The sequence below is a fragment of the Spermophilus citellus genome (assembly GCF_964194105.1).
Source record: "Spermophilus citellus genome assembly, chromosome: 6".
NCBI lineage: Eukaryota > Metazoa > Chordata > Mammalia > Rodentia > Sciuridae > Spermophilus > Spermophilus citellus.
In genome coordinates, this window is record NC_138187.1 from 35,950,689 (window position 1) to 35,977,643 (window position 26,955).

Consider the following 26,955-nt stretch of genomic DNA (forward strand, 5'->3'; position numbering starts at 1 on the left):
GTGCCTACTTGGGGGCCACATCCTGGTTGTGTGGCCCCTGGGGCTGTTCCTTGCAGGCTAACTCTGTCAGTGCATGGCTACTCATTCAACATTTAACCTGTAGTTTTCAATTTCCCTGAAGCTTAACTTTGCTTTTCATTTTGAAATCATTTTAGAAACTGCAAAAAAAGTTGCAGGAAGCCTACACAGAACTTCACCAGAAGGCCCGTCCAAGGGTTGCCAGTTGTCCCCAAATGTGCTAGGTGACTAAGGATCTGACCAGGACCCCAGCCACAGCCAGCTGTCCTATCCCCCAGTCTCCTCCACTCCCAGCCATTCCTTGACTTTTGTGACTTTGACAGTTTTAAAGATCACAGGCAGTCACTCAGTCACTTCCTATAATACCCCTTCTCCCTGGCTTTCAGAGTGAGCATCTTGTTAGGCTCTTTTTCTGCCACCTTGCCAGAACTGGAAGCCCCTTAGCAGTATTCTTTCTGAGATACTTGAAATTAACTCTGCAAGTCTAAAAGTTCTGTAGTGGTACAGCTGGTTGAAATTTCAAAACCAAAAGAGAATTTTATCCTGCTATAGCTCATGATCTGAGCCATTTGTGTCTAGTGCTCCTAGAGAGTAAGTGTTCATGTGTAGAAATAAGCTTAGTTCTGAAGAGCTGCGGAAGGACTGGAGGTGCACCTCCGGCTCTTTAGGAAACAGCAATAGTCAGGAGGGGAAGCAGAGGTGAGTTGCGGCGTCTCTCATCACTCAGTACTCGGGGAGCCTCAGGGCTGTCACGGGCAGCGCATGCAGCCATGGCGTCTCTTCTCTGCTGGATCTTTGTGCTACATAAGAGAAACAGTTTTTCCCTCAATCACCTGGGTTGATTCTACCAGCAGACTCTACCAAATAAGAACCTAAGCAGGGGAGGAGGAGGAGCTGCTTACATCAACAGAGAAAGCCTGGGCTTAACTTGTGTTTCTTTTGAATATGGTAAGAAGTAGAATATTCCAGAAGACCTCAAGTATACCAGTGACAGCCCTAAGAGTCCCACTTTCTGGTCTTCAGGAACACTGGGCTATTATGGGCACCCATCAAGCCTGTCTGCAGGAGAAGAGGCTGGGCAGGACCAGTGACCAGTTTCCTCACAGTTGATGGAGTAGGGCTGGTGACAGACCCCCAGGCTACCCTGAGGGGTTGCCAGGTCTCTACTGAGGTTTGTTCTGGAAGGTGCCTCATGCCCTATAGAAAGCAGAGCACATGTACCTTAGAGAATAAATATCACCACATGTTGTATCTCTCAGCACGCTGCAGACAGGTGTTGTTATTCCTGTTTTACAGCTAAGAATTTGAGCAAGACACTCCCCTAAAGCCACAGTGTCCAGCCGGGACTGGAGCCCTGCCCGCTCCTCCCAAAACCCCAGCTATTTGTACTCACATCATTGCATGACCTCAGGGAACTTGTCAGTGGAGTTTCCTGGGGATGTGTTGGGGCCACCCATGGAATGTGGCAAAGGCCTGGCAGGTGGCACATGAGGAAAGGCAGGGCAGAGACCTGGTGCTGGGAATGAAGACGGCTGCAGTTCTGTTCTTCCCCTAGATACACCATGAGCATGTCAGGGGATGGCGAGGGCGGGTCCCGGCACTGTCTACTGAGTCTGCAGACACAGGGCACAGCCCTGAGGACGCTAACCTAGCAGTAAAACCTCTGACCTGTTTATAGAAAGGCCATTTGTTCATTTTCAAAGAGACGCTCTGCTGTAATGCGCCTTCGGAGGAGCAGAAACAGGTCTAAATGAAGGTACAATAGTTTCAGCTAGAAGTGGAGTCAGGCTGACCTTCACCATGTCAGATCTTGAGATTTTCTTGGGATTATCTAGTAGATGATTGAAAAGTTATGCAACCAAGAGAGAATGGATCTGTACAACATAAAACCAGGGTGGCTTCAGAAGCTTGCTGGGCCAGGGGAACACAAGGGACCACGCAAGTCCATCGGTGGCTGTTGAGGACTGTGAGGGGGACAGCATTGGGCCACATATCCAGGTTTTGCTAGTCACCCAGGCAGCACCAAAGAGTGGCCTCCCGGGAACAAAGACTGAAGGACATTTCCCAAGACAATTTGTGGTAGCAAAGCCTTTCCTCCTTTGATCCACTTTTTTTTTTTTAGTTACATCTTCTTTGCAGTGAAGTTACCTTTAAGTTCTGACCTTTTTTTTTCTTTCTTTCTTTTTCTGTGCACCAAGAAGGTTTTGACTTGAGTTATCCTCGGTGAATTATGGGATGATTCGTTGAAGGAGCCCATTGAAAGGCCTTGAAATACGTTGATGCTCAGATGTAGGTTAAAAAAAGAAGCTTTTATAGGTATTTCTGGTTCAGTAATGCTTTGCTTAATTAGTAACCTTTGACTGCAAAGTGAATACAACAGCTCTCTCCGCATTTTTAGGGCATACTGTAGAAGGGGAGGATGCAAACGTCTCAGTTGTCATTTGTGCCTCTGTTTGCCTGCGTGCTCCCTGTAAGCCCCAGCCTCACAGCCATTTGCCACGCTCTGATAGTCAGAGTAGCATCCAGTCTTCTCCAAATGCACCAATTTAAAAAAAAAAAAAGAAAAAGAAAAAACTGCGCTGGGCAGATTTTTCAGTAATGAAGATGCTGGTGGTAACACTTCGGGTACAGATAAAACTGTTTCCATTCCAAAAATGGAAAGCAGAGGGAAAAAGCCTACTTAGTGCTTATTTGTGCATAATGGCAGCCATTTTCTTAAAAGGAGCTGTTTTAGAGAGTGTTATGGGCTAATAAAACACAGCGCAAGTCGGCTCAGTGCTGGTCTCTCGGTAACTAAGGAGCAGTGGAGACGAGCGGCCGGGTGCCCTGGTGTCCCCAGGACTGATGCTTACTGATGCTGAGGTTGCCGGGCACGTCTGTGCCAGAGCCCTTTGGAGTGACACATTCCTTGCTGAAGCCTGGTCACACGTAATGCTGTCTGTCTCCTCTCACCGAGGGACTGGATGGCAGGCTGATGGATGGAAGACCTTAGGCAGCTCTTTCATTTTTCTGTTTGTTGATGCGCTTACCTGTGAGGACGTCTTGCAGGCTGTATGGGGCCTTCTGTCTGCCTAACACACCCTTTATCCAATGCCACTCGCAATACATTTCCATTGGTGGTGAATTCTAGGAAAAATGTCTCTGCAGATGACCCTGTCTGTGTCTGTCAGAAGCTGACACATATATGTCCCAGGGTGTCCCCTTTTGCCTAAGCCACCAGGGGATCAAAACCAAATGTCCTTCCTGAGGGTTCTCAGGAGGAATTGGAGTCCCCTCTGCTTCCTTGAAGTGGTCTTGCTTCTGTCCACTCCTGCTTCCAGCCCCCATGAGCTGAGCTGAGCTGGGCCTCAGATCTGGACTGGACTTTAGAACCCCAGAAACAAGGAAAGAGCAGTGTCTACCTTGGTGAAGGAGGAGAGACTCATGGAAGAAAGCAAATGCCCAGGCCTCAAGGCCAGGCGCCCTGCCTCTGAGAGTAAAGCGCTGGAGCCCCAGGGGAGACTTGTTTATGAAGAAAGAAGCAGTGGGGGCCAGGGATGTGGCTCAGTGGTTGAGCACTTGCCTAACATGCACAAGGCCCTGGGTTCCATCCCCAGGACTGAAGGGAAAAAAATATTAAGCTGAAAGTAGAGGTAGGCATGCGTGAAATAGATAGCTGTCCTAAAATGTTGCAGGTTCCATTTCCCTGTGAATGCAGGGACATTCCCCAACTTAGATGGTTCACCTTGCAACTGTTCCCTCAAGGACAGTGTGGGGCCATTCTGTCCAGTGTCCTGTGTTGCCACTGCTTTTGGATATTGGCATTTTGTGCTTTTGCATCCCATCCTGTCTACAAAATGCCCATCTGTGTGTCCACGAGAGATTCAGCACTTTATTATAAAACAGGCTTTGAGTTCATGATTTTACCCAACTACAGGCTAACGTCAGTGCACTGAGAAGGTCGAAGGCGGCTGGGTGACACAGGATGGCTGGTGGGTCAGGTGTATTAAATACATTTTACACTTCAGTTCTTTTCAGCTCGGAATGGGCTTATTGGGACTAACCTCATCATAAGTCAGGAACATTTATGTTTGAAGTTGTTTTATTCTCTTAAGGGTCAGTAGAAATGTTAAAAATAGCTTTGAGATGCCTCAGTCTTTAGACTGAGAGGCTCAGATCCCCACATGGGCCTCTGTCCTCTAGCCTCTGTCCTTCTGTCTTAACTGGACATCTCTGTTGCAGGATGGAATTGATTGGACCTTCTTGGATTTCTGTGGTCATGGGCAAGGCCAGGGAAGTGTCAGGCCAGTGATTAAAGCACATGAGGCACTTTAGGAATGGGCCACCCTCCTGGCACAGGATTGTGATGGGACAGGAGAGTCCATCAGAGCTGACTGGTCAGCATTGGGTGAGGAATGGGCCCTAGAGAACCAGCCATGCTGAGGCAAAAAAGAAAACATTTCCAAGCCCCAGTTTCTTCATCACAAAATTGGGAGAGTAAGGATACATTTAAAACTTTAGCCTGAGACTAGCACATATTAGGCACTTACTAAATGGAAGCTCATAACAATAAAAATAATGAAGATAAGGCAAGCACTTTTAAAGAAGGCTATAGAGAGAAGACTCCACTCTTGAGGAAAGGCCTGGAGAGTTAATGCAGGGCCAAGCCATAGAAACGCCTGGAAGACTGAGCAGGCCACCAGGGCAGGCTCAGGATTAAGGCCAGTGTCTCAGACCAGGGCCCAGGCAAGGCCAGCTTCACACAGCTTAGAGGAATGTGGGAGGTCTTTGTGGTCAGCGAACCAAGGTGAGTTAGGTTCTCAATGAGTCCAAGGATTTGTAGTCCAGGAAGAGCCCCACAGTCCTGGGGCCAAAAAGCACCTTGAAATATTAAAATATCAGTGGAGAGTCAAGATGGTACTTACGTTCCACCCATTACGTTCCCACAGCTTGAAGAATGTCAAATCCAACTCCTTCTTGTCTCCTTTTCCTAGAGAAATTAACTTCAAGAATGGCAAGAGGGCTTGCTACCCAGCACACTGGGCTCCCAGGCTTCATCTGGCCCTGGGGGAGGCAGCCCATCTCTGCAGAAGAATTTGCCCATTCCCGTCTCCACCCACAGCAGGTCAGAGGTGGTGATGCAGCTGGACCTGGCTCTCAATTCACCCAGTGGGGCCAAGGGATTCTCCCAGGGCTCCATTTTGTCTCAGAGATGTCCTCCTATAATTATTTGTGACGTAGTTACTTCCAATCCTCCCAGAAACAACGGCTGAGTGAGAACAGGCCCTTGCTATGCAAATCTGGGCTGTAGCCTCCACCCAAAGACCAGGGCCTGGTACACACGAGGAAGGTGCCAGGAAATGCCTGTTGTGAATGTGGGTAGGTCATTGCACAAATGCCACCTGGGGACAGAAATAGCCCAGCCTACTGAAGGGAGTGACCCCTCCTTTAAAAGCAAGTTCTTTGTTTCTTTCACTGCCAACCTGGTCTCCTGTTACCTCTGGAAGTAGAATGAAACCCTAGTGTCCTTGGTCTCCTGCAGAGTTCCTGGGCTAAATGATTTTGTGTCCTCACTCTGAGATCTGTAGCTGGGGATTTCTAATCACCCATAAGATCTCTTTCTTGCCTTCTTGTGAAGGGATGTTAGGGCTGTTGTAGCCTTTTGATAAGTATCTGTCAGCATTGCAGTTGTAATAAACCCAACTGTAGTTGAATTTCTTTTTCATAATAGGAAGAAAAATACTGGCATTATTTTTGAATAGTCTGTCGCGTATGCATGGGATAGCTGTCATCAGCTCTAATGGGTCCTTCAATAATGTTGCGGTCATCTGGGCAAATTTGCCAAGACAGGCTCCATCTTTTGTTCTGGTGTGATGTGTCTGCACGAGCATTGAGTGCTGTGGTGACAGGTGACAATGAAATACATACTCAGATATTTCAAAATGTTTATTGTTTGCTAGATTGTCCATAATCACTCCATTACAATGACTCTTCTTTCATATCCTTGACCAGCATGGGAAATCTGTAGGGGTGAGTGGGTTCAAGTGGCCTTTTTGTTCATTAGTCTATCAGATCCTTTCAGGTCCTGTTAGGGGACTCTTAAAACTATGCAGAAGAAAATGCTGCAGCGTAAGTGACAACTCAAGTAGGACCAAGGGAAGCATTTCACTACAAATGTCATTTCTGAGAAACAGGTCAATTGTATTCATAAATCACAACTGTCAAACCAAATTAAATTTTACGAGAGTCATATTTCCCTGTTCTTTTCGAGAACTTCTCTGTGCTCTGGTCCTTTCATCGTAGGTCTCGTTTTGGATTTTTAGATTTGCCTGTGATTCATTTTTCTGGTCATTAGGTTTTATATTTGTTTCATTCATTCATCCATTCATCCGGCAAACGTTTATTAAGCACCTACTGTTTTATTGTTTTGAGCGTCACACTGTGGAGTCCTAAGGTGGGAAAGTCTTGGTTCCCTCAACAGAAACTCACATGTTTTTGGAGAGGACAGGAGGGAGGGTTGAATGTGATCTGATGAGTGGTACCGTGAGATTCGTGAGGATCTTCATGCTGGTGTGTTGCTGGTAGTGTGTGTGTGGGGGTCTCTGAGGCACTGAGGGAAGTAGGCAGTCAGGAAAGGCAGGAGGTGGAATTCACACTGCACCTTGAGGGCGAGCGGTGTTCCACGGGGAGGAGGGGGTTCCCAGAAGAGAGAGTGGGAGGAGAATGCTTGGAGGGAGGAGATGGCACAGCACCTATTATTTTAAAATGTGGATTTTATTCTTATTCTGGTATGGTGAGGCCACAGGTTCCAAAGCAAATGACATTGAAAAGACATTTTATTTCTTACAAATCTCAAGAGGAGGACTGCCTCTGTCAGGAGGCAGAGGAGGGGAGCCCAGGGCTGGTGAGGCTGGAACCAGGCCCAGGATGACCAGTGGAGAGGCAGGCAGCCCTGACTTTGCAGGGTTTGACCTATAATTTTTGGTGCAGAAGCAATACACATTCAGGAGAAACCATCCTTTGAATTTTGGATGTGGGTCTTCCCCAGGCTATCAATACACAGTGTGACTCCCCCTTGCAGTGCCAAGCAGCGGCAGCATCGCAGCTCCATGAGTTCTGCGACCACGAGGGGAAGACAGAACCACCACACTGCATAGGGTTGCCAAGCTAGGCTGTCCCTAAGCTCAGTGGGTCCTGGGCACTTCACCCTCAGGGTCTTCTGATGGCACTTGTGGATGACTGCTGTCATCCTTACTTTAAGGACAAGAAGGCTGAGCTCTCAGCGCCCCACATCCCATGTGGAAGAGAACAGACATCTTCTGGAACTAGAGAAAGTTAGCACCAAGGCCCACCCCATCACATCCCTCAGGCCCCACGAGAGGTTGAATATAACCGGAGATGGAGCAGACGCCAACACCAGCTGCTCGGCATTCACGACAGATGCTGGGGAAGCCGGCGATGTGCGAGACAAGCATGAACTGAATGGTGGTGGCAGAGAAGGCCTGGGGCTGCAGGGAGAAGGGCTTGGGTCTGTCCCAAGGCCATAGGGCTCAAATTCAATGCCAGGATGCTCTGACTGAGTACATCATGGGCATCCAAAGCAGGGACTGTCCTGGGGTACAAGGTGACCTCCAGGAGAAGCCACTCATGAGGAGTGGGCTCCAGGAGAAAGATGGAACCCTAAGGGAGGCTGAGGGAAGGGACAGAGAGGCCATGTCAGGGGGATAGGTACATTCGGACAATGGTGAACGGATTTGCCCAAAACCTAGGGACATAGGGGAGATAAGACAGGCAGTATGGACTCGATATCTGTGTCCCATAAATTCTGTCAAAGCCTCCCCCTGAGGTGAAGATTTCAGGAGAGGGGCTTTGGGGAGGATTAGGTCGTGGGGGGAGCCCTTATGAATGAGCCCTTATCAAAAGGACCCCAGAGAGCTGTCACCCTCTTTCTACCACATAGGATTCAAGGAGAATTTGGCCACGTGCAAACTGAGAGGCTTTTTATTGGAACCTGATCAGGCTGACATCCCCATCTCAGACTTCCAGTCTCCAGAACTAGGAGAAAATGAATTCCCATTGTTTGTACACCACTCAACCTGTGTTTTTTGTTGTGGAAGCCTGAACAAGCAAAGTAAGACACAGCAAAAATTAAGCAGGGTGGAACTCGGGCAGCCTGGGCCAGAAGAGTATGTCTAGACCCTGGGAACCACAGAGCAGAGCTTGAGTCAGAGAGGTCAACTCTGAGCTGTTTGCATGGACAGAGACCCTAGGATCCATCTCATTTGTGTAGCTATAATCATGGAAGCCCAGAGGATTCTGAGACCCATCCTTCAGTGTCAAGTGAATGGTGGGAGGTGGCCCTCCAAGATGCACATATGAGAGGCCCCTTGAGACCTGTGGTTTTCAAACTGTCACAAGAGATGCTGATTCACCAGAGCCTCTAGCACCATGGGGACCTGGGAGGCCAACAGTCAGGTGGCCCTGACCCATTGGTTTGTCATAAGGCAGCAAAGACAACATCACACTCTCTTTTTAATTTATTGAGCTGGATCATCAACACAGGCCAGCATGAAGCTGAGAGCTTCAAAACCCAGGCCCTGCACTCATGTGGAGTAAGCCCAGGAGAGCCCTTCAGAGGGCTTCCTTGCAGAGAGACTTTGGAGGCCACTGGGAAGAGGCCATCACCACAAGAGAAAGGAGAAGGGCAGACAGATGTCATTTTAGGGTGTAAGGGGCAGCAAAGGAGTAATCAGGAGAAACCACTGGGAAGTTGGAGGGAGGAAGGAACATGAACCAGGCAGCAATTTCCTTCTTCTGAAGTTAGAAATATGAAATAATAAAAACAAAAAGCAAAAACAAACAAAAACCTAGAAAAATAGCAAGTGGGAGGCAAGGGAAGGGGAATCAGTTTGGGGCCTGTTTGGAACCATGCACCAGCTAGGGTCAGTGGAGGGCTTAGGAGATCCCCTCAAAAGCTCATCAGTGTGCTGCTCTCTGGATCTGTCTGGGGAACTGGCCTGTGGATCTCACAGGCCTCAAGTCCCTCCCTGGTTGAACTGTGTCCTTGCCAGAAGCATGTGTGCAGAAACCCCCATCTGTCCATCTGCCCTGTGCCCTCCAGCATGCCTCCTTTGGGGAAGTTTCATTTGACTTGTGTGCAAGGGAACTCCACTCAGAACAAGAGAGTACTGGGTATCTGTGCAAGTTGCTAGACATGCAAGTTTTCCTGCTGACAGCAGAGTTTCAACCAAGCAGGATGCACTGGGTTGGCAGGTTTCCATGGAAGGAGCTTGGGAGTCTTCCCCTCTCCTTAGCTCTGAATGAAGAGAGAGCTGCTTTCTCTCCCCTTCCATCCTCCTCCCATCTGCTGCAGTCCTGTGTGCTTCCTTTCCATCTGCAGGATCATCTATTGGAGAGATTAATGAGTGTCCTCTGAGTAGCCACTGAACCCTGGCAGGTGCATTCGAGGTCTTTCCTAGGACACAAGGTCTCCCTGAGACTTCCTGAGGCCCAGCTGAGCTTAGCAGCTTTCCTGGTGCAATGCTTGAGTTCTGATAGAAAAAGTCTCTTAGTAGGAGTTGACAGGTCGGAACCCCTGGTTATTAAATGAATGCACATGTCCAGAGGGACCCAGCCTCCTGGTCAGTTGGTGCCAAACACGGGCTAGACATGGGAGCAGGCAAGCCATCAGTCCTCCATGGCAGGGCATGGATTCCTGTGGGTTTAGGGGGATACCACGTGCTCCTCCTTAATGGCTCCAAAGGACTGGCCCCCTACTGGGCAGCATTTGAAATGTGTGGCATTTCTGCTTTTGTAATAAGTATTATAAAGTGATGTTTGTTAGCTTTAAAAGAAGAAGGGGGAGAAACCTTTCAAAATCCCAGCTTCCCCATGGGAGCTTCAATTTGTTTTATCTTTAAAGAGCTCTGTCTCACTCTGTGTCCAGCACATTGTCAGTGAGTGGCCAGTTACTTCTGGAATTCTCTGTTACTATAGTCTTGAAGTCTAACTATTAAGCCAGAGGAGGCCAGCAAGGATTGAAGAATCCTGGTCTCTTCAGATAAAGATGTAAACCTTTTATTATGGAAATATAAGTTGTATCCCCCAGAGATCTACAAGTAAAGGGATATTTTGGGTAAGAATTTGCTTTTGGAGCTCCATGGACAATGGACAACCCATTTTCAATACTGATAAAGAAATAGGGCTGAGCACAGAGTTGAGGTGGGGCGTGGGGGAGATGCTGGGGACACTGTGAGGAGTAAGACCCCGTGCCTGCATGAGCAGCAAGGGACTAAACCAACCTGGCCAGAAGATGGGGAAGTGTGACCCAGGGCTTGTTTACCTCATGCCCTTTGGGTGGTGAGCTTGAGCAGGGATTGGCATTTTCTCTGTGAAGGGCCAGGTAGTAAATCTTTTCAGCTTCCTGTCCAGATGGACTCTATTGTAACTATGCAGCTGCTGTGGAGTCATGAAAGCAGCTATCAACAACACACACACCAGTGAGCATGGCTATGTTCCAATAAAACTTTATTAGCGAAAGCAGAGAGTGGGCTGACTCTGACCCATGGTCCAGAGTTTCCTGACTTAGTGGAACCTTGTTTGATAAACTGCCCACAAGTCCTCTGCCTTATGGAATACAACTGTGTTTGACTCACTACTTGTTCACTAGCCCAGGCTCTGTGATGCTAGAAGACAACTTGTAAAGATTAAAAGTGGCTAAGCCAGAGGTTACAGTTGTATTGCTCTGTAGCCAGTTTTATTTCTAACTTGTCTTATTTAGGCCTTCTTTCTTCCACTGACTCTACATACAATCACCCTTGTATTCTCCTCCAAACTTGTTTTACAATTCTGCCTGTTCCCTCATTGATGAGCAAGGTAACTCCCCCGACACAACCTGTACTTGCAGGGGTTGTGTTTTTCCAGTCACTGCTTTCACAAGAGCAGCACCATCAGAGGTAGGTAGGGTGGATGGCAGGCAGTGTGGCAAGCAGAATGCAGAGCCAGGTGGCACCACCTGGGCTTGCCAATAGCCTGGCCTCCATCCAAATTGACTTAGGAAAAGGGAGGCTGAGCAAGATGGAAGGGCAGAGACATTTGACCTTGGATCAAGCCTCAGCCATTCTATGTTGTCCCACTCCATCTGGTCCTCACCCTGAAATTGTAGCTCATGCTCAGCAAAACTCTGCAGTTGATTCCCTCCCTAGCCAGCAGTTCAGAAACTATGGGATAATGGCAATAAGGTCTCAGACTGGAAGACCCCTTTCCTCTCCTCCAGGACTCTCATGCTGGGGAAGACTGAGGATCATTTCCTAGCCTCCCACTGTGCTAACTCATCTTTGTAGAGGAGTGGCAGCCCCCTGCTGGAAGAGCAGCCACCGTTTTGGGTAGCATCTCAAGTCTTGCCAGTTCTCTTCCATTCCTCTTGTTCCTGTGAGTGGAAAGGCTTTGAATGTCAGGGCTGCTGCTCTGACCAGCACTGACCCTGCGGTAACCCACATGGCCAAGAGAACATGTGATCACTTAGTTCCTAAATAGGCTAGGAAATGTCCACAGGGTCAGATCCCTGGGTGAACGGATCAAGAGCCAGTGATACTGACAGGCTGAATCAAGCATGGTGATAGCGAGGCAGGAGCAGGAAGGCAGGGAGTGCTTGCCAGAGCCTTGACACCCAGGACCCCAACCTTCTTTGCAGGGAGAGGTTGAAAGGGAGGGACTGGAGGGGTGGAGAGAATAGAGTTGCCATGCAAATAGCCAGACACACCTGGGGACTCAGAGGATGGATTGAACTTGCCATGCGCCTGCTTCCCCCCATGCAAGTACAGAGAAGCCAGGAAATAAAGAGCCCAGAGCACCCCTTCACCCACCCAGCCCTGCTATAGAGCCTGGGTGGTCCACCCTGTGGTCTACCTTGGAGACCACAGTGCAGAGACTGGCCCTGGTGGTGCACAGGCCCTGCCCCTCCTCCTGCAGTGGTGTAGCCTGCACCCTCTCTTCTCATCACTCTTCCCATTTCAGCTTCCTTCCTGCTTCCCAGAATCTGAAACTACCCATTTCACCTCTGACCTCTAGCTCTTTCCCCACCAAGTGTTTTTGGACAGAATCCCACATTTCATTTTAATGTTTCTTTTTTAATTGAGGTGAAATTCACATAACATAAAATTACCCATCTTAAAGAGTACAATTTCCTAGTTAGTAGATCTGCAGTGTTGTGCACCCCCCTCCTCTATCTAGTTCAAAACCTTTGCATCACCCCAGATGAAGGCCGTGCCCCCACCAGTGGTCACGCCCCCTTTCTCTCCTGGGCCCTGGCAGCCACCACTCTGCCTTCCATCTCTGTAAGGTGGTGGGCTCTGGGTAGTTCATAAAGTAGAATCTTACAGGGTGTCGAATTGGGGGTCTGGCCTCTTTGCCTCAGCAGAATGTTTTTGAGGGCAGTCTGCATGATGGCCTGCATCAGTGTGCTGTCCCCCTGCGTGGCCCCAGTGTCCCCTTGTGTGGACAGGATGGACCAGCACTGTTCACCCATGGTTTCCACCTTTGGCTGTGGTGAACGCTGTGCGGTGAACATGTGTGTGCAGGAGTTTGCCACTTCTGCAAGTGTGCTAGACGTGGAAATGCTGGGTCCCATGGTCCTTGTGTTCAGTGCTTTGAGGAGCCGCCAACTACTTTCATGTTTGTAATCGAGAGTGTTTAGAGCTCTGTGATTTGCTTTTTATCTTCTTCAGGAAATACACTGCCAGTGCTCTGTTTCCCATCCCCTCCTTGTCCTTTGTGTCCATTTCTGCACTAGACCACGGTCGTTTTAAATCCTCAGGCCATTCTTCGCAAGCTGGCCACCTGCCAGCTTGCTTTCCTCTGCAAACTTAATGAGCACCACTCCTCTCCTGTCGTTTAAGTCACTTATGAAGTGTTAAATGCCAGGGTGCTGCTGATCCCAGCTGGGCAGTTTGTTTGGCCTCATGCCCCCTCTATGCTCACAGCCTGCCCTCTGTATGAGTCCCCTGGGTCCCCAGGACCACACAGTCCTACAAGGCCTGGCCTGCAGCAGGGATGAAGAAATCTGCACAAAGGAGTCACAGTGTCTCCCCTGTGCTCTCTGACTCTAAAGGCCCCTGAAGCATCGGCAAGGTGCAAGGAAGTATGTGTTAGATCTGGTGGGCAGAAGGAAAGGCCACATCCTACAGAAAGGAGACAAGAGTAAGAGTGTGGCAGGGTCAGGCTAGGGCAGGTCACAGGAAATGACAATGCCACCTGAGTGAGCCAATGGGATGTGGGGCTCATTTAGGGATGAAAACCAGCAAGACAGACCACAGAGTGGGAACCAGGGCTCCACAGAGGTGCATGCTGGGGCAACTTGGAGGCACCCCGCAGGCCTCATTGGCAGTCCTGGGAAAGGACATCTGTGTGCAGGGGTTGGCTCTTCCTATCAGCTCTGTTCTGAGGCCATTGTTTTGAATCTTGAAGGGGAGGCACTCCAGGTCTGCTCTCAGGGCAGAAGCTCCATCCTGCTCTGTGGAGGATGTTCCTTACTCCAGGGCCAGCACTGGAGTCTTTGTGGTATATGTCTGGGTGGAAAGGGTCAAGTGGATGAGGAGAGACTAAACCCCCTGGGTCAGCCTGCAGTGGAAACAGCTCTGGACCTTGAGACCACCTGTGCCCGTGGCTCTGTCACTGCCCACTGTAGCATCCTGCCTGGGACTTTCTCTCAGGGCCTTTGAGGCCTCACCTGTCAAATAGGAGGAAGGATAAGATGTGTCTTCTCCATCACCAGTGGTCTCTAAGCCTCAGAGGTTCCACCTCAGTCCACACCCTCCTGAGGCCAATTTTGGCTGTGAGCTTTGTACTAAGACCCAGCCAGACTGGAGTGGGAATGCCAAGAACTTACACCTCCAGGACACAAGATGGTGTGTGCAGGACCAGCTTATCCCAGGGACAGAGGACATGGTGCTCTGCCTAGTCCCCGACACACACACAGCAGGTGCACACAGCATCCGGGCAGCCTCAGTCCCTGTGGCTTGCCCAGCTGATCTCAGGATCCCTTTCCACAGGTTGGAGCCATCGGTGATGAGGAGGAGTGGGTGAGCCTCTATGAGGAGGAGAATGAGCCCGATGCCCAGACACTGGAAATCCCAAACCTCACGCCCTACACCCACTACAGGTGAGGACAGCAGGTGACAAGTGATAACCTCCGGCTGGAGGACACATCATCATCTCAAGCCAGTGGCTTCTGTCACCAACAAAAACCCAGTGACATATGTAAATCAGAAGTTTCCAAGTAGCAATAACCTGTAAATCAAAACCCTGAGAAGCAGGAAAGACACAAGGGGAATAACTCTGGTGTTAGAGTGGCCGTGTCTGTCCACCAGTGCTGGCCAGACAATGCTCTACAAAAGGATTCACTGATTCAGTGTGACAGCCGAGGGCCATGGGCCACAAAGATGTGACAACTTTCTTCACAGAGCTCTAAGGCCCCTTGGGATTGTTCACATGCTATGTGCAAACCAAGCAGATGTCCTAGGAGCATCCCTCTGCCTCCCTCTTCCGGGACCCAAGAGCTGCTAGTCTCACTAATCAAGCACTTAACATGCCATTTCACCTTTTGCTTCTTGATCCCCAAACTTATCCGGGCAGTAAATCCTTGGCCATACAGAGGGCAGAGCGATCATGAGCTGTTAGTGATGTTATAACTTCCCGTAAGATCGTTGAAAGAGATGAAATTTCCAGTTATCACCAGATGTTGAGTTTGATAATGTCATTGTTCTGCCAGGATGGATACATTTCTTGAGATCAGGGAATGAAAGAATAAGAATTACTAATTCAGGGAGTAAAAGGTGAAATTACATCTTCATGAAGAACATTTTTTTAGTACAATACCAAAGTTAGCATTTAAAAAAAACCTAATGAGAGATACATCTTAACATCTATTCATTTTAACATCCGTCCTAAGCTTAGAGCAGATGAATCAAGGCACAGTACACTCATTTTTAGAGACAAACGTTTAGCTTACAAGACTTGGTATGTGAAATTAGCTGAATTTTTGTAATTATTCCAAAGGTCAGAAACTATGATTATAATCTGTGTCCCCATTTTCAATTCACATAAATTTAGGGAACCACAGTAATAAACGTGTGCATGAGAGTTTAGGGGATTCATTGTATTAAATTCAGTTCAAATAATTATACATGCAGATAAAGAACAGACAGGTCTAAAAGCATTAAGGTGAACCTCAAAGGACTTCCGACTCCACCTGGCTTTGTAGATAAGGAAGTTTTGGCCTGGTTTACCAAAAGGCTCACAGCACGTGGTTAAAGTGCCAGGGTGTAGATTCGGGGCCACCACCCTCCTCCTGAACCAATAGAAAGTGGGGTACAGTGTACCCTTAGACATTAAAACAACACTGGACTTTCAAAACTGCCATCTGGTAGCAACAGTGTGACACTCTGTTCTGTCCAGTAGTCCCTTGAATCTTAACCATCAAGTTTACCCTAAACTTGAGTCAGCCAATGCAGCTGATTGGATTCTGGCCCTCTACCCATCCCGCTGTATCACTCAGAATTTAACCTCCTTGACTCACAAGAGAGCAGTCTTTGAAGGCTTTTCAGAAAGCGGTCCCTATATGTAATTTGCATTTTTAATGAAACCAGGTGGGAAGAGTGTGTCCCTGAGCAATGGCCTTTCTGAACAGGTGGACATACCCTGAGCCTCCCTGAGAGCAGCCAGGAGGGTTTTGTTTTATTACCTTTTACTGTGGAATAACTCTGATCCCTGATTTTCCCTCCAGATTTCGAATGAGACAAGTGAATATCGTTGGTTCAAGTCCCTTCAGCCAGTCATCCCGGGTCATCCAGACCCTGCAGGCCCCACCCGATGTGGCTCCAACCAGCATCACTGTCCGAACCGCTAGTGAGACCAGCCTGCGGCTGCGCTGGGTGGTGAGTGGGAGCTGGGAAGGGGAGGATGCAGGACGGTGCCCCAGGAGGCTGAGGCAGGCCTGGGATCCAGAGCTTAGCGCAGTCCTTAGTCAGGCCTTCTTCCTTGTCAAAACTGATCCATCCTTAAGCCCAACGGCATTATACTTTCCAATTAGTGTAGGATCTCAGACCTGCCTCGGCTATCTCATTAATCACTAGCGTTGTTCACTCTTTTCTTGAAACGGGGCTGCTCTTCAGGGCAGGAATGTGGATGGCACTCCATGCTGGACCTATAAGTCTTTAAGCTTCTGTCAACATGGAACCAATACTCAGTATTTGTTAGAGGGCCAGCCTGATGTTTAATCAGAACATTTCCCCACAAAATTAAGCCAAAATGTATTAAAAGAAATTATGTCCAACCAAAGTTACTGACAGGGTTTCATTTAATTAAAAAATAAAAGTTTTAGGGAAAAAATAGGTGGTTCTAAGAATCTTCCCCCCATGCTTTCCATGGAACCAGCCTCATAACACAGACCTATCCTTTGACATCTTGTAAAGCAATGGTTTAAAGTGTCAGCTTGTCACAGACTGCCCTTCATTGCCAGCCTCTGCCTGATTCCCAGTACAATGGGAACCCTGAGTCCGTGGGCTACAGGGTGAAGTACTGGCGCTCCGACCTCCCATCTTCGGCACTGGCCCAAGTCGTCAACGACCGGCTAGAGAGGGAGCTCACCATCGAGGAGCTGGAGGAGTGGACGGAGTACGAGCTGCAGATGCAGGCCTTCAACGCCATTGGGGCCGGGCCCTGGAGCGAGCTGGTGCGGGGACGGACTCGGGAATCAGGTGAGAAGAGGGCAAGGCGGGCCCTAGAGATGTGGCCCACTCACTAGAGGTGGGACCTGGTGAGTCTCTAAGTCCCAAGTGAATGGCACCTCTCTGGTTTGTCCCTCTTGTGTCTGTGTTGGCATGCTCCAAAAGGAATTTAAGTGAAACTTTAGGCCTAGTGCCATTCCTTTGAGGTTGATGCTGAACCTAGCAGGGGCTGGACTCATACTTTCATTTTTTTAAGTTAGGGATCATTTTCCCTATACTGATGAAAAGTGAGAGCATGTGAAGATCTGATAGGGAATCTTTAACATACAAGGTGTTCAGGACCCCCTGTTTGGAAAGAATGTAGGTAGTGTGTTCTGAGGTGTAGCTGCAGTAATAAGTAGACCCTGAAGGCCAGTTGCTTCAGTGCTATAGCTGATTTCTCACTGTGACTGCAGGCTAAGTGGCTGTCCCTATTTGGTGCATAGCTTTCTTCATGAGGTAATTCAAGGGCCCAGGCTCTGCTGTCCCATGGGGCTAATCACCCTCTGCTCCCAGTTACCAGAGGGAGGAGAATGAGCAAAGAGCAGGCATGCCTCCTCTGAAAACCTGTGTAGAAACAGCCCTTTGCTCTGTTCATCTCCATCAGTCTTAGTCATGGGTACTGCTAACTGCCAGGAGGAAAAGAACAAGAGTTTTTGGTCAACACTGAGAGTCCCTGCTGCTTTGTGCTAATAATGAGCTGTCCCCCGATCCTCTAGGCTTTGTGGGTGGTCATGTCTTAAAATCTGGATGACCTTCCTAGCCTCATCAGAGTTTTAGAAGCACAAAGGGAAAAGTGTAGCACAGTTTTCAAAGACACCTGACATGGACTGGCCTCCACCCAGGCCACATGGGTGAGGTGTGGCCCTGGACAGGGAGGAGTGAGCTGCCCTGTATGTTCTGGCAAGGACTCAGCACATCCAGCAGCTGCTAATTCTAGGCTCACCAAGGCTATTAAAAATAGTTCTGGGCTGGGGATGTGGCTCAAGCAGTAATGCGCTTGCCTGGCATGCATGAGGCACTGGGTTCAATCCTCAGCACCACATAAAAATAAAATAAAGATGCTGTGTCCACCGAAAAGTGAAAAATAAATATTAAAAAACTGTCTCTCTCTCTCTCTCTCTCTCTTAAAAAAATAGTTCTTAAAATAAACCCTGCCTGTGTCCACACCAGATGAGGGGAAGATGTGACAGGTGGAGGCAGGGACCTGGCTCAGGGGTCGGAGGTGAAGACCGAGGCCCTCCACTCCTTCCCCAGGAAGTCCCCCTGCATTTTGCTTATTATTCCTTCTCTTTGCCTCCTCTCCACTGACTACATTAAGTGAAAGCACTTCTACTCTCCCACCTCAGCTCTGTCAGGGCCTTGCTGTTCCCTGAGCCCAGTGTGAGTCTCCTTTCCTTAAGGCTCCCAGGGACACATCAGAGAGTCACCCTAGAACCTGAGAAGGGTCAGGAGGGAGTCGACAGGCAGGGTACCTGCAGCAGCTGTTTCTACCTGGAGTGCTTGAAAACACCCAGGGGCTCCTCTCCCCACCAGAACCCTCTGCTCCTATCCCCACACTAAGACACCATGGGAGGAGGGCCTCCCGGGGCAGTTTCAAGTAGCAAAATTAATTAATGAAGTTTTTAATGTTGGAAACCGCCTTAGGAGGAAATTAGAATTCAGCATGAATGTGATCGAAAATATATAGAAGAACAAGTTAGGAAGGCCAAGTACAAGTTGTGTGTGGCTCTAGAGGCAGCCATCCTTGAGGCCAGGGAGGGCAGGAAGGAGAAGGGGATGGGTGCCTAGGAGCTGTGGCCCTAGCAGTGGCCTGCCTGAGCTCCAAGAGGGACTGGAGGCCGGGGAAGACCGTGCAAGGCTTGCAGTAAGGCCTGAGAGAAGCTGGTAATAAGGGGTCAGCTTTGACAGGAAGACGAGGTCTGCTGAGCCTGCTGGCCATGGGCCCCTTGGCTTCCTCTACTGCCTGATTACCCAGTGCCAGCTAGGGCCCTGTGTGTGCAGTCACAGCTTTAGGTGTGTCACAGCACTGGCCCTTGGCCCTCCAGGTGGCCAGGGGTGGCAACGCAGACTGCTTGGGGTATACAGTGTATCTGCAGGCACCACTTCCTGCATGAGTCGGGCTGTGGAATCTCTGAGAGGCACTGAGAAGCATCTTCTCATCTCCTTTGCTCATTCCTCAAACCACAGACACCGTGTAGGTGTGAATTGACATTGCTGTTACCTGGATTGCACTGGGTTCCCAGGGCCCTCCCTGACTTTGGTCCACTCTCAGTCACAAACTCCAAGCTAAAGTTTTCATGAGGTTCGTGACTTTATTTCCTCCTCATTTTCTGGGGGCCCAGTCAGGGGACAGTTGGGGCAGGTGGAAGAATTTAAACAGGAGCAGGGAGACAGAGAATTGTTATCAGGCAGGAATCTTCTCCTCGTGCAATGTGAACCCAGAACCTGCTAATGGAGCCACTGAGGGCTTGCTGTCATGCTGACTGGCATGTCCCCAGGGGACTGGGAGAGAGGGTCTTGCTGAAGCAAGTCTGGGCTTTGTTCAGACTAGGTTTTATTATATTAGAAGAGATTGAGACACATGGAAGCTTGGCTTGTGACTGAGCAAGTGGATTTTTAGAAAGCTATATTATCTTCAACTTCTAAGTCTTTGTAACAAAGTAGAGAATTTGAGAAAATTTAAGGGCTAGTTCTAAATCCAGTAACAGGAAGAACAATTGTGTGTGTGTGTGTGTGTGTGTGTGTGTGTGTGGTGCTGGGGATTGAACCCAGGGCCTCATGTCTGCTAGGCAACCGCTCTGCCACTGAGCCACACACTCTGAGCCAAAATAAAATATTAAAAAAAAATCTTTTGCTATACCCAACTATAAAATTGTGGATAAAATAGAAATTTTTACAATTTTAAAATTAATGGTATGCTCAGAAGACAAACAGTGAAATCTCCAGGTGTCAGCAGCATAAAGGGAACTGAAAACCAAGCAGCAAGTGCTACGCAGTGGGCTGGATCCATCCTGGCATTGTGAGGACTCAGGGTTTGATGCACATGAAGGAGCAGGAAGGTGAGCCTGCAGAAATGGGAGTTGGGACCTAAGCTCTTGTGTGAGGATAAGGCTCTTCCATATTAAGGTTAAAAGAATCTGCCCACAGAGTTTCACTTGTGTCCACCTAGACCGTGGATGGGGAAAAATGACTAAGCCTGTGCCTCACTCAGGTTCAGGCTCTTATGAGGGACCCAGAAACTCCAAGAAGAGAAATTAATGTAGACTTTGGTCCCAGAAACCAAAAGTACAAGCAATGAAAGAAAAAAAAATAGGTAAATTGGGTCTCATCAGAGTGAGAACTTTTGTGCTTCAAAGAATTTTATACACAAAATGCAAAAAAAGGGAAGAAAACATTTTCAAATCATATATCTGACAAGAAGTTTGTTTCTAGAATATATAAAGATCTCTTACTTCACAGTAAAAAAGATAAATGATCCAATTAACTGGGCAAATGTCTGAGTAGACATTTCTCCACAGGAGATAGACAAATGGCCAATAAGCACATGAAAAGATGCTCAACACCATTAGTCAGTAAGGAAATGCAAATCAAACCATAATGAGGTATCACTTCATATACTAAAATAGCTAAAATTATTTCAAAAGATGGACAATAGCAGGTATTGGTGAGATGTGAAGAAACTGAAACCCTTACAGTTTGGTGATTCAATGCAAAATGATGCAAGTGACTTCAGAAAACAACTGATGCTCCTCAAAAGAGTCAACATAATATTACCATATTTCACAGCTATTCCACTCCTAGGTGCATATCCAAGAAGACTGAAAAGGTTTGTCTACATAAAAATTTGACCATGAATGTTCATAGTAGCATTCATTATGATAACCAAAAAAGCAGGAAGAACCAAATGTTCATCAGTTGACAAATAGATAAGTAAAATATGATTTATCCATACAAAGGATAATTTAGCAATAAAAAGGAATGAAATTCTGGTACATAATATGATACAATCTGGTAGATGAACCTTGAAAATATCATACTAAGTGAAAGAAGCCAGACACAAAATATCATATACTGTATGACTTCATTTATATGACATGTCTAATATAGACAATCTACAGAACCAGAGAGTAGATTTCTGGTTGCCTAAGCCTGAGGAAGGGCCTGTGGAATGGGGCAATTTGTAATGGGTATAGGGTTCCTTTGGGGGGTAATGAAAACTAAAGTTCCTTATGGTAATGGTTGCGCAATTCTGAATACACTGAAAACACTGAATTGTACACTTGAAATAGGTGAATTCTAGAATATATGGATTACATCACAATACAAATGTTTTTTGAAGAAAAGCTCAGCCTTTTGTATAGATAAAATGTTATTAAAATAAGTGTAGTGCATAGATTTTTGCATTTTGCCTATGTTCAGAAGCACTGAAGATTGTCCTCATTTACATTAATATCTTTTCATTCTCAGAGAAACATCACCATCCTGAAATAGCTCTATATTGTACCATACTGGAGATTGTCCTCTTCTCCAAAACAGAATGAAACAAAGAGAAAAATACCTCCAAAAGAAAGAAAGAAACTGGCTGCAAGCCAGACCTTCTGCACACCCAACAAAAGCAAATACAACTTCTCTCTGAACAAATATTGTCACAGCCAAATTGTCCCAAATAAAACCTAGCCCTTTTTACAATGAGAAAATTAACAGATGCACAAGGAAATACTCTGCCACAGGTAAACATGAAACAGCTTTTTAAAAAGAAAGTACAGAGGACCTGATTGCTTTCAAATGCATACTAGTTTGAAAGAATGTGTAATAAGTACATTTGAAATTATTAAAGTTTCAAATTACTAAGGAAAATCATTTAAACTTTAAAGATTAAGATACAATTTTTGAAGCAGATTTTTTTCATAGAAAGAACTATATAGAACAGTCTCTGAAAATAAAACTCTAATTATTGAGGCAAAAAGCAGTTTAGATACTACCAGAAAGAGAATTGCCAAACTGAAAGTTAGATTTGAGCCAGAAACTGAAAACACACAAAGACACAAAGACATAAAAATTGAAAGTATAACAGAGATAGAAAGACAAAGACCAGAGTGAGAGGTCTAATACACATCTAATAGGACTCAAAAGGGATATAAGGAAGATATCTTCAAAGAATGGCTGAGAAATACCAGAATTGATGAAAGACATTTTCATCAGACTGAAGAAGGGTAGATCCCAAATATAAGTACAAATAAATCCACACCAAAATGCCTTCTGCTACAACTGCTAAACACCAAAGCCAAAGAGAGAACCATAAAGACAATTGGGAGTGAAAGACAGATGACCTGCAGAGGTGATTATGACAGCTTGGTTGAAATAACTTCTCAAGTACCATGGGGGTCAGAAGAAGATGGAATCACTTTGTTGCAGGGACTGCTAGGAAAGAACCCTCAAACTGAAGTTTTATACCCAGCTAAACTATTCTTAGTAATTTCATTCAAAAAACAACAAACTACATGTTGTATAAAAATAGAGAAAATAGAAACATTGCTTTGATAACTTTTCAAAGAATACTCTTTAAAAACAGAGTTAACCAATGCAGAATTTCTGAATTGGGTCTATATTTTTTGTATGAACCTTTCCAGCCATTGAAAACCTATTTTTATAGGTTTTGATAATGCAGAGGATAATGTTCTGTAGATAAGCTCATTCCACATGTTTTTCTTCTGGCTTTGTTTACTTCAAACAATCTTGGTTCTCTTTCACAGTAACTTGAAGGGTCTTTCTCAAGCAGTTTCATTTTTGTAGGGACTACAACATTTCATTTAATATGGAGGAATAGATTTCATATCAAGAGAAGCATATTGGAGTTGGTTTTGTCTTAGTCTGTTGTCTCATGTGCTGTGGAGGGGAATCAAATGTAGCCTATGCAGAATGAACTGTGGACTGCAGTGTGGTTGTGTTTATAGTTGACTTGATGTTTCTGCAGCTGAAGCTTCTCTTTCTTCATTATTATGTCTTTTCTTCTTTTGAGGGTATGGCTTACAGAAAACTATCTTTTAGATTTTCATTGAACTTTATTCAGTTAGTGCAACAACTGAATAAAGTGCAACACATCTGTCTGGAAAGAAGAGTTTTGGTTCAAGTGGATTCATCATAATTTGGATAATTGGGTTATTGGTATTCATTTTAAGATGCAGACAATTTAGATTTCAGAGATTTTTAATGTTGGGACCCCTTTCAGGCCAAGCCCTTTATGGTAGGTGCTGATTCTCCATGGCAGCCCCCAGTCACACTGCGAAACCCTCAGGTGCCCCCTCCAATGCTGTGGTGTTGCAGGACTTCAATTCTTCCTCCTCTGCATGGAGCTTTTGGCGACTGCTCATGTGGAAGACTTCTCCCTCTGACCAGCAAGACCCTCCCTGTTGCAACAGTTGTGACTTCTTAGCTTCCCTGCTCCTGCTGACACTCATCCTCCTCGACAGAGAGCCATCCTGCCAGGCACTGCTTAGCATGAGGAGGGGAGATGAGGTTGATGAAGTCACAGGCTGAACCGTGGAGCCAATGGGATGGGAAGGGATTGGAGAGAGAGCTGAGGAAGAGAGCAAAGCTGCTGACCCGGATTCAAGTCTCACCTCCATGAAAACAATAGTTCTTTGGAACTGAAAAATGGCACAGTTAGCAGGAATACTGAAAAGGGATTAGAAACATGGAGCAGAAAGAACATCTTGAACCACATTTAAGTGAAATTTATGGTTCTGAAATGCAGTCTAATTTCTTCCATGACATCTTATGATATATTGTAAGGATAAATGAGGCCTTAAAAATCAAAAGAGACCACATGAGGAGCATCAGTGAACTGCACAGTAAGAAATCCCAAAGAGGGGAGAGAATAGGTAGAGAAGAAGAAAATAAGTGTTTTGAATGGATTTGTTTTTTAATGAAAGGGGAATTTCTAAGAACATTGCAAAACTTAAGATGTCAGATTGGAAAAGATGTTGAACCTACCTCAGAACAGATGTAAGGTATTTCTTTTTCAAATCTTAAAAACATATCTTGTAACTAAATGGCAGATTTTGCCTGGGTGGAATTTGAATTGGCTGAAAATTTTAATCTTGAACTTTGCCGTTTTCTCTTCTTTAACAGCTCGACCCAGCTCTCTCCTTATGAAAAACCCAGCCATGTTCCAAGCACAAAGCCCAAGTCGCTAAAGTCATCAGGTTGACCTCATTCTTTGGGGACATGCGTGGTCCTCTAATAAATGGATGCATATATTACCTACCACATCATAGAAAATCAGTGGTTATTTGTAGGTCTGCAGTGAGAATCGGGCACTTATTGTTTCAAAGACTGACTCGCAGGAAATAGATAAGGGTCCAGGAGGTGGAGCAGTTGGGTTGCTATGACAATGGCCCTTCTTCTTATAGACAAGAGACAGAGTTTTGAGAACATAGACTAAACTTGTGGGCATACATTATACTTGGTGTTCATACCTTAAGTAAATTCAGATAAATTTTAGGTTTACATTCCATTTAATGATAGTGACTCCTTTAGTTCATAGTTTGTTAGTCTATTTTGTTTGCTACTCTTTTTTATAAATAAGCAAATGTAAAAAACATTTCATGGAAAAGGACATAGTAGCATTTGAGACAACCAATAGGAGCCCCTTGTCCGCTCAGGGAGTCTGCAGGGTCCATGCTGAAGCCACAGCTGGAATGCAACTGGGACAGGGACTGGCACCTGAGACAAGCATCCTTCCTGTTCTGAGAACTGACTAAACTTAAAATCACAAATATCCCTTCTCTGTGTCACATATCTGCTCATATAAATTGACATTATTTCATGAATGATTGAACAATTGAGTGAATGACTCAACTGACATGTTTGAGAAGAAAGCTTGTCTACTAGATTAAGCTGACCAGCAGTATCTCCCTCCAAAACATAGAGATGGTCACTGTGGCTTTTCCTAACAGGTAACCAGGTGACTTTTCTATTTTGTAGACACATTTACTGACCTACTATGGCAGCAGATTCAGGGCTGGGCAGTAAGGAGAGGTACTCAGGAGGGAGGGGAAAGGTGCTGCCCCCAGGGCTATCAGGAGTCAGGAAATGGACCTTCTTGGGGTGGGCAGCCAAGGTCTTGGCCCTTCCAGGACTTCTCTGTGATTCCCCCCACCCCCTGGGAAGATCTCTGCAGGTGGGTGAGGCCCCTTACCCAAGGATCAGCATCTCCTCTGCAGATTATATTGTTAGACTATGGCTCGCTGTGGGTCTGCAGAAATTATTGGTTGATGCCAAGCACAGTGGCACATGCCTGTAATCCCAGTAATTCTGGAGGCTGAGACAGAAGGATCCCAAGTTTGAGGCTGGCCTTAGCAACTTAGTGAGGCCCTGTCTCAAAATAAAAGGGCTTGGCATGTAGCTCAGTGGTAAAAGGCCTCTGGGTTAAATCCCCAGTGCAAAAAACAAAAAACAAAAAACAAAAAAAAAAAAAAGAAGAAGACACTGTGAGCTGAACTAGTATCCCAATTAAGCTTGCCAAATATCTAAGACTAATGACTTCTGGTGTTTTGTCTTAAAAACTGGGGCTGGGGTTGTGGCTCAGTGGTAGAGTGCTTACCTAGCACATGTGAGGCACTGGGTTTAATCCTTAGCACCACATAAAAATAAATAAATAAAATAAAGGTATTGTGTCCACCTATAACTTTAAAATTTTTAAAAAAAACTATAGTAGTGTTATAACAGAGTACCCCAAACCAGGTGGCTTAAACAACAGTAATGTATTATCTCAGAATCCTGGAGGCCAGGAGTCTGAGGTCCAGGCATCAGGGGGCTGTGCCCCAGCTGGAGATGTGGGGGAAGGTCTCCCTCAGGCCCTCTCCTGATCCTGGAAGTCCTTAACTCACCTTTCTATGGTGTTGTCCCTGTGTGTGGGTCTGTTCATTCCCGTGCACTCTCCCTGTGTGTCTACAAATTCTCCTTTTTGTAAGGACATCCATCTGCTAGATTAAAGCCCACCTTACTCCAGTGTGACGCACCTTAACTGATTACATCTGCAATAGCCCTATTTCCAATTACGGTCTAGCTCCAAAGTATGGATTCAGAGGGGTACACGATTCAACACCTAACAAAGATCAGAGCATGTGGCATGAAACTATGATATGATCCAATGTCCAACAGAAGCATTATTGTGCAGACGCAGGCTCTGGCTGTATTCAGGTGAACTGGGTCCTCACAGCCTCTACACAACAGGAGGAAGTCATGTCACCTGAGTAAATGAATGAATGAGTGGGGAAAGCTTACGTGTGTGCCCCCAGCCTGGGCCCTGGAGGACTGCAGGTGTCTGTCCAGCTTCCAAAAACTATACCCAGCACTCCCATCTCTCGCTCATCCTCGTGAGATACCTGGTTACAGCATCACCACCTCCCTGTCTTCAGGACCAAGCACCTGCTCGGTGAAAGTGCTGCACTTAGCAGTTTCCCACGTGGGGCAGTGAGGCTGGGGGTGGAACGGCATCCTCAGGTCCACTCTGGGTTTGCTCTTGCTCCTAAGCTGCTTCTTCCTGAGGAGCCTCATGGCCTCCCAGTTCAAAAGATGACTCTGCACTTGGTAGTGACCTCAGAGCCCAAGTGACAGGCAGGTACCTCTCTGATGCCTACTGTGAGATGCCGAAAACTTGAAGTGCATTCCTCCTTTTATACCACAGTGGCCCTGGGGTACAGTGTGACCTTTAGGCCCAGGTTCAGAGTTCCTCTTTGCTTATGACTCGTAAAATCAGAGGGGCATCCTCTGACTTGCTTGGGGACTTACCCAGATCCATATTTTCCTGTCTGAATGGCCTTGAAGAGTGAGTGGGCCCCATAGAAAAATAGTGAAGTCATTGAGACTGTCTAGAATATGAAGTCCTTGTTTTTAAGGTTTTACTGTTGTCTTTTTACACATCATACCTGAATCCCGGCACACATAGCAAAACAATGAGTTCAGCAATAGGGTAAACAGAGAAAAGAAGAGCTTCCGTAAAATCAGGAATACTACATGCACAAGGGCCTCTGTAGGCATCTCCTTGTGAAAAACAGCATCCATTTAAATAGAATGAAATGAGGTTCCTTAAGCCTTAGTCCTCTCGTCTGCAAAAAGGATAATGACAACTGCCTCATTGGGTCACTTTGGGACTACACTCAATTAGAAATCTGAGAACACCTAACAG

At 46.6% G+C, this 26,955-nt stretch overlaps 1 protein-coding gene across 2 annotated transcripts in view; it reads left to right on the forward strand.

The window, feature by feature from the left end:
* The window catches only part of SDK1 (sidekick cell adhesion molecule 1), a 901,672-nt gene that overhangs the window by 763,067 nt on the left and 111,650 nt on the right, over window positions 1–26,955 (forward strand). For both annotated transcript variants that reach the window (XM_081298615.1, XM_081298616.1), the window contains exons 23-25: window positions 14,046–14,155; window positions 15,779–15,929; window positions 16,514–16,751. In XM_081298615.1, coding sequence (XP_081154741.1) covers window positions 14,046–14,155; window positions 15,779–15,929; window positions 16,514–16,751 — 499 coding nt within the window. The remainder of the gene's footprint in view (window positions 1–14,045; window positions 14,156–15,778; window positions 15,930–16,513; window positions 16,752–26,955) is intronic.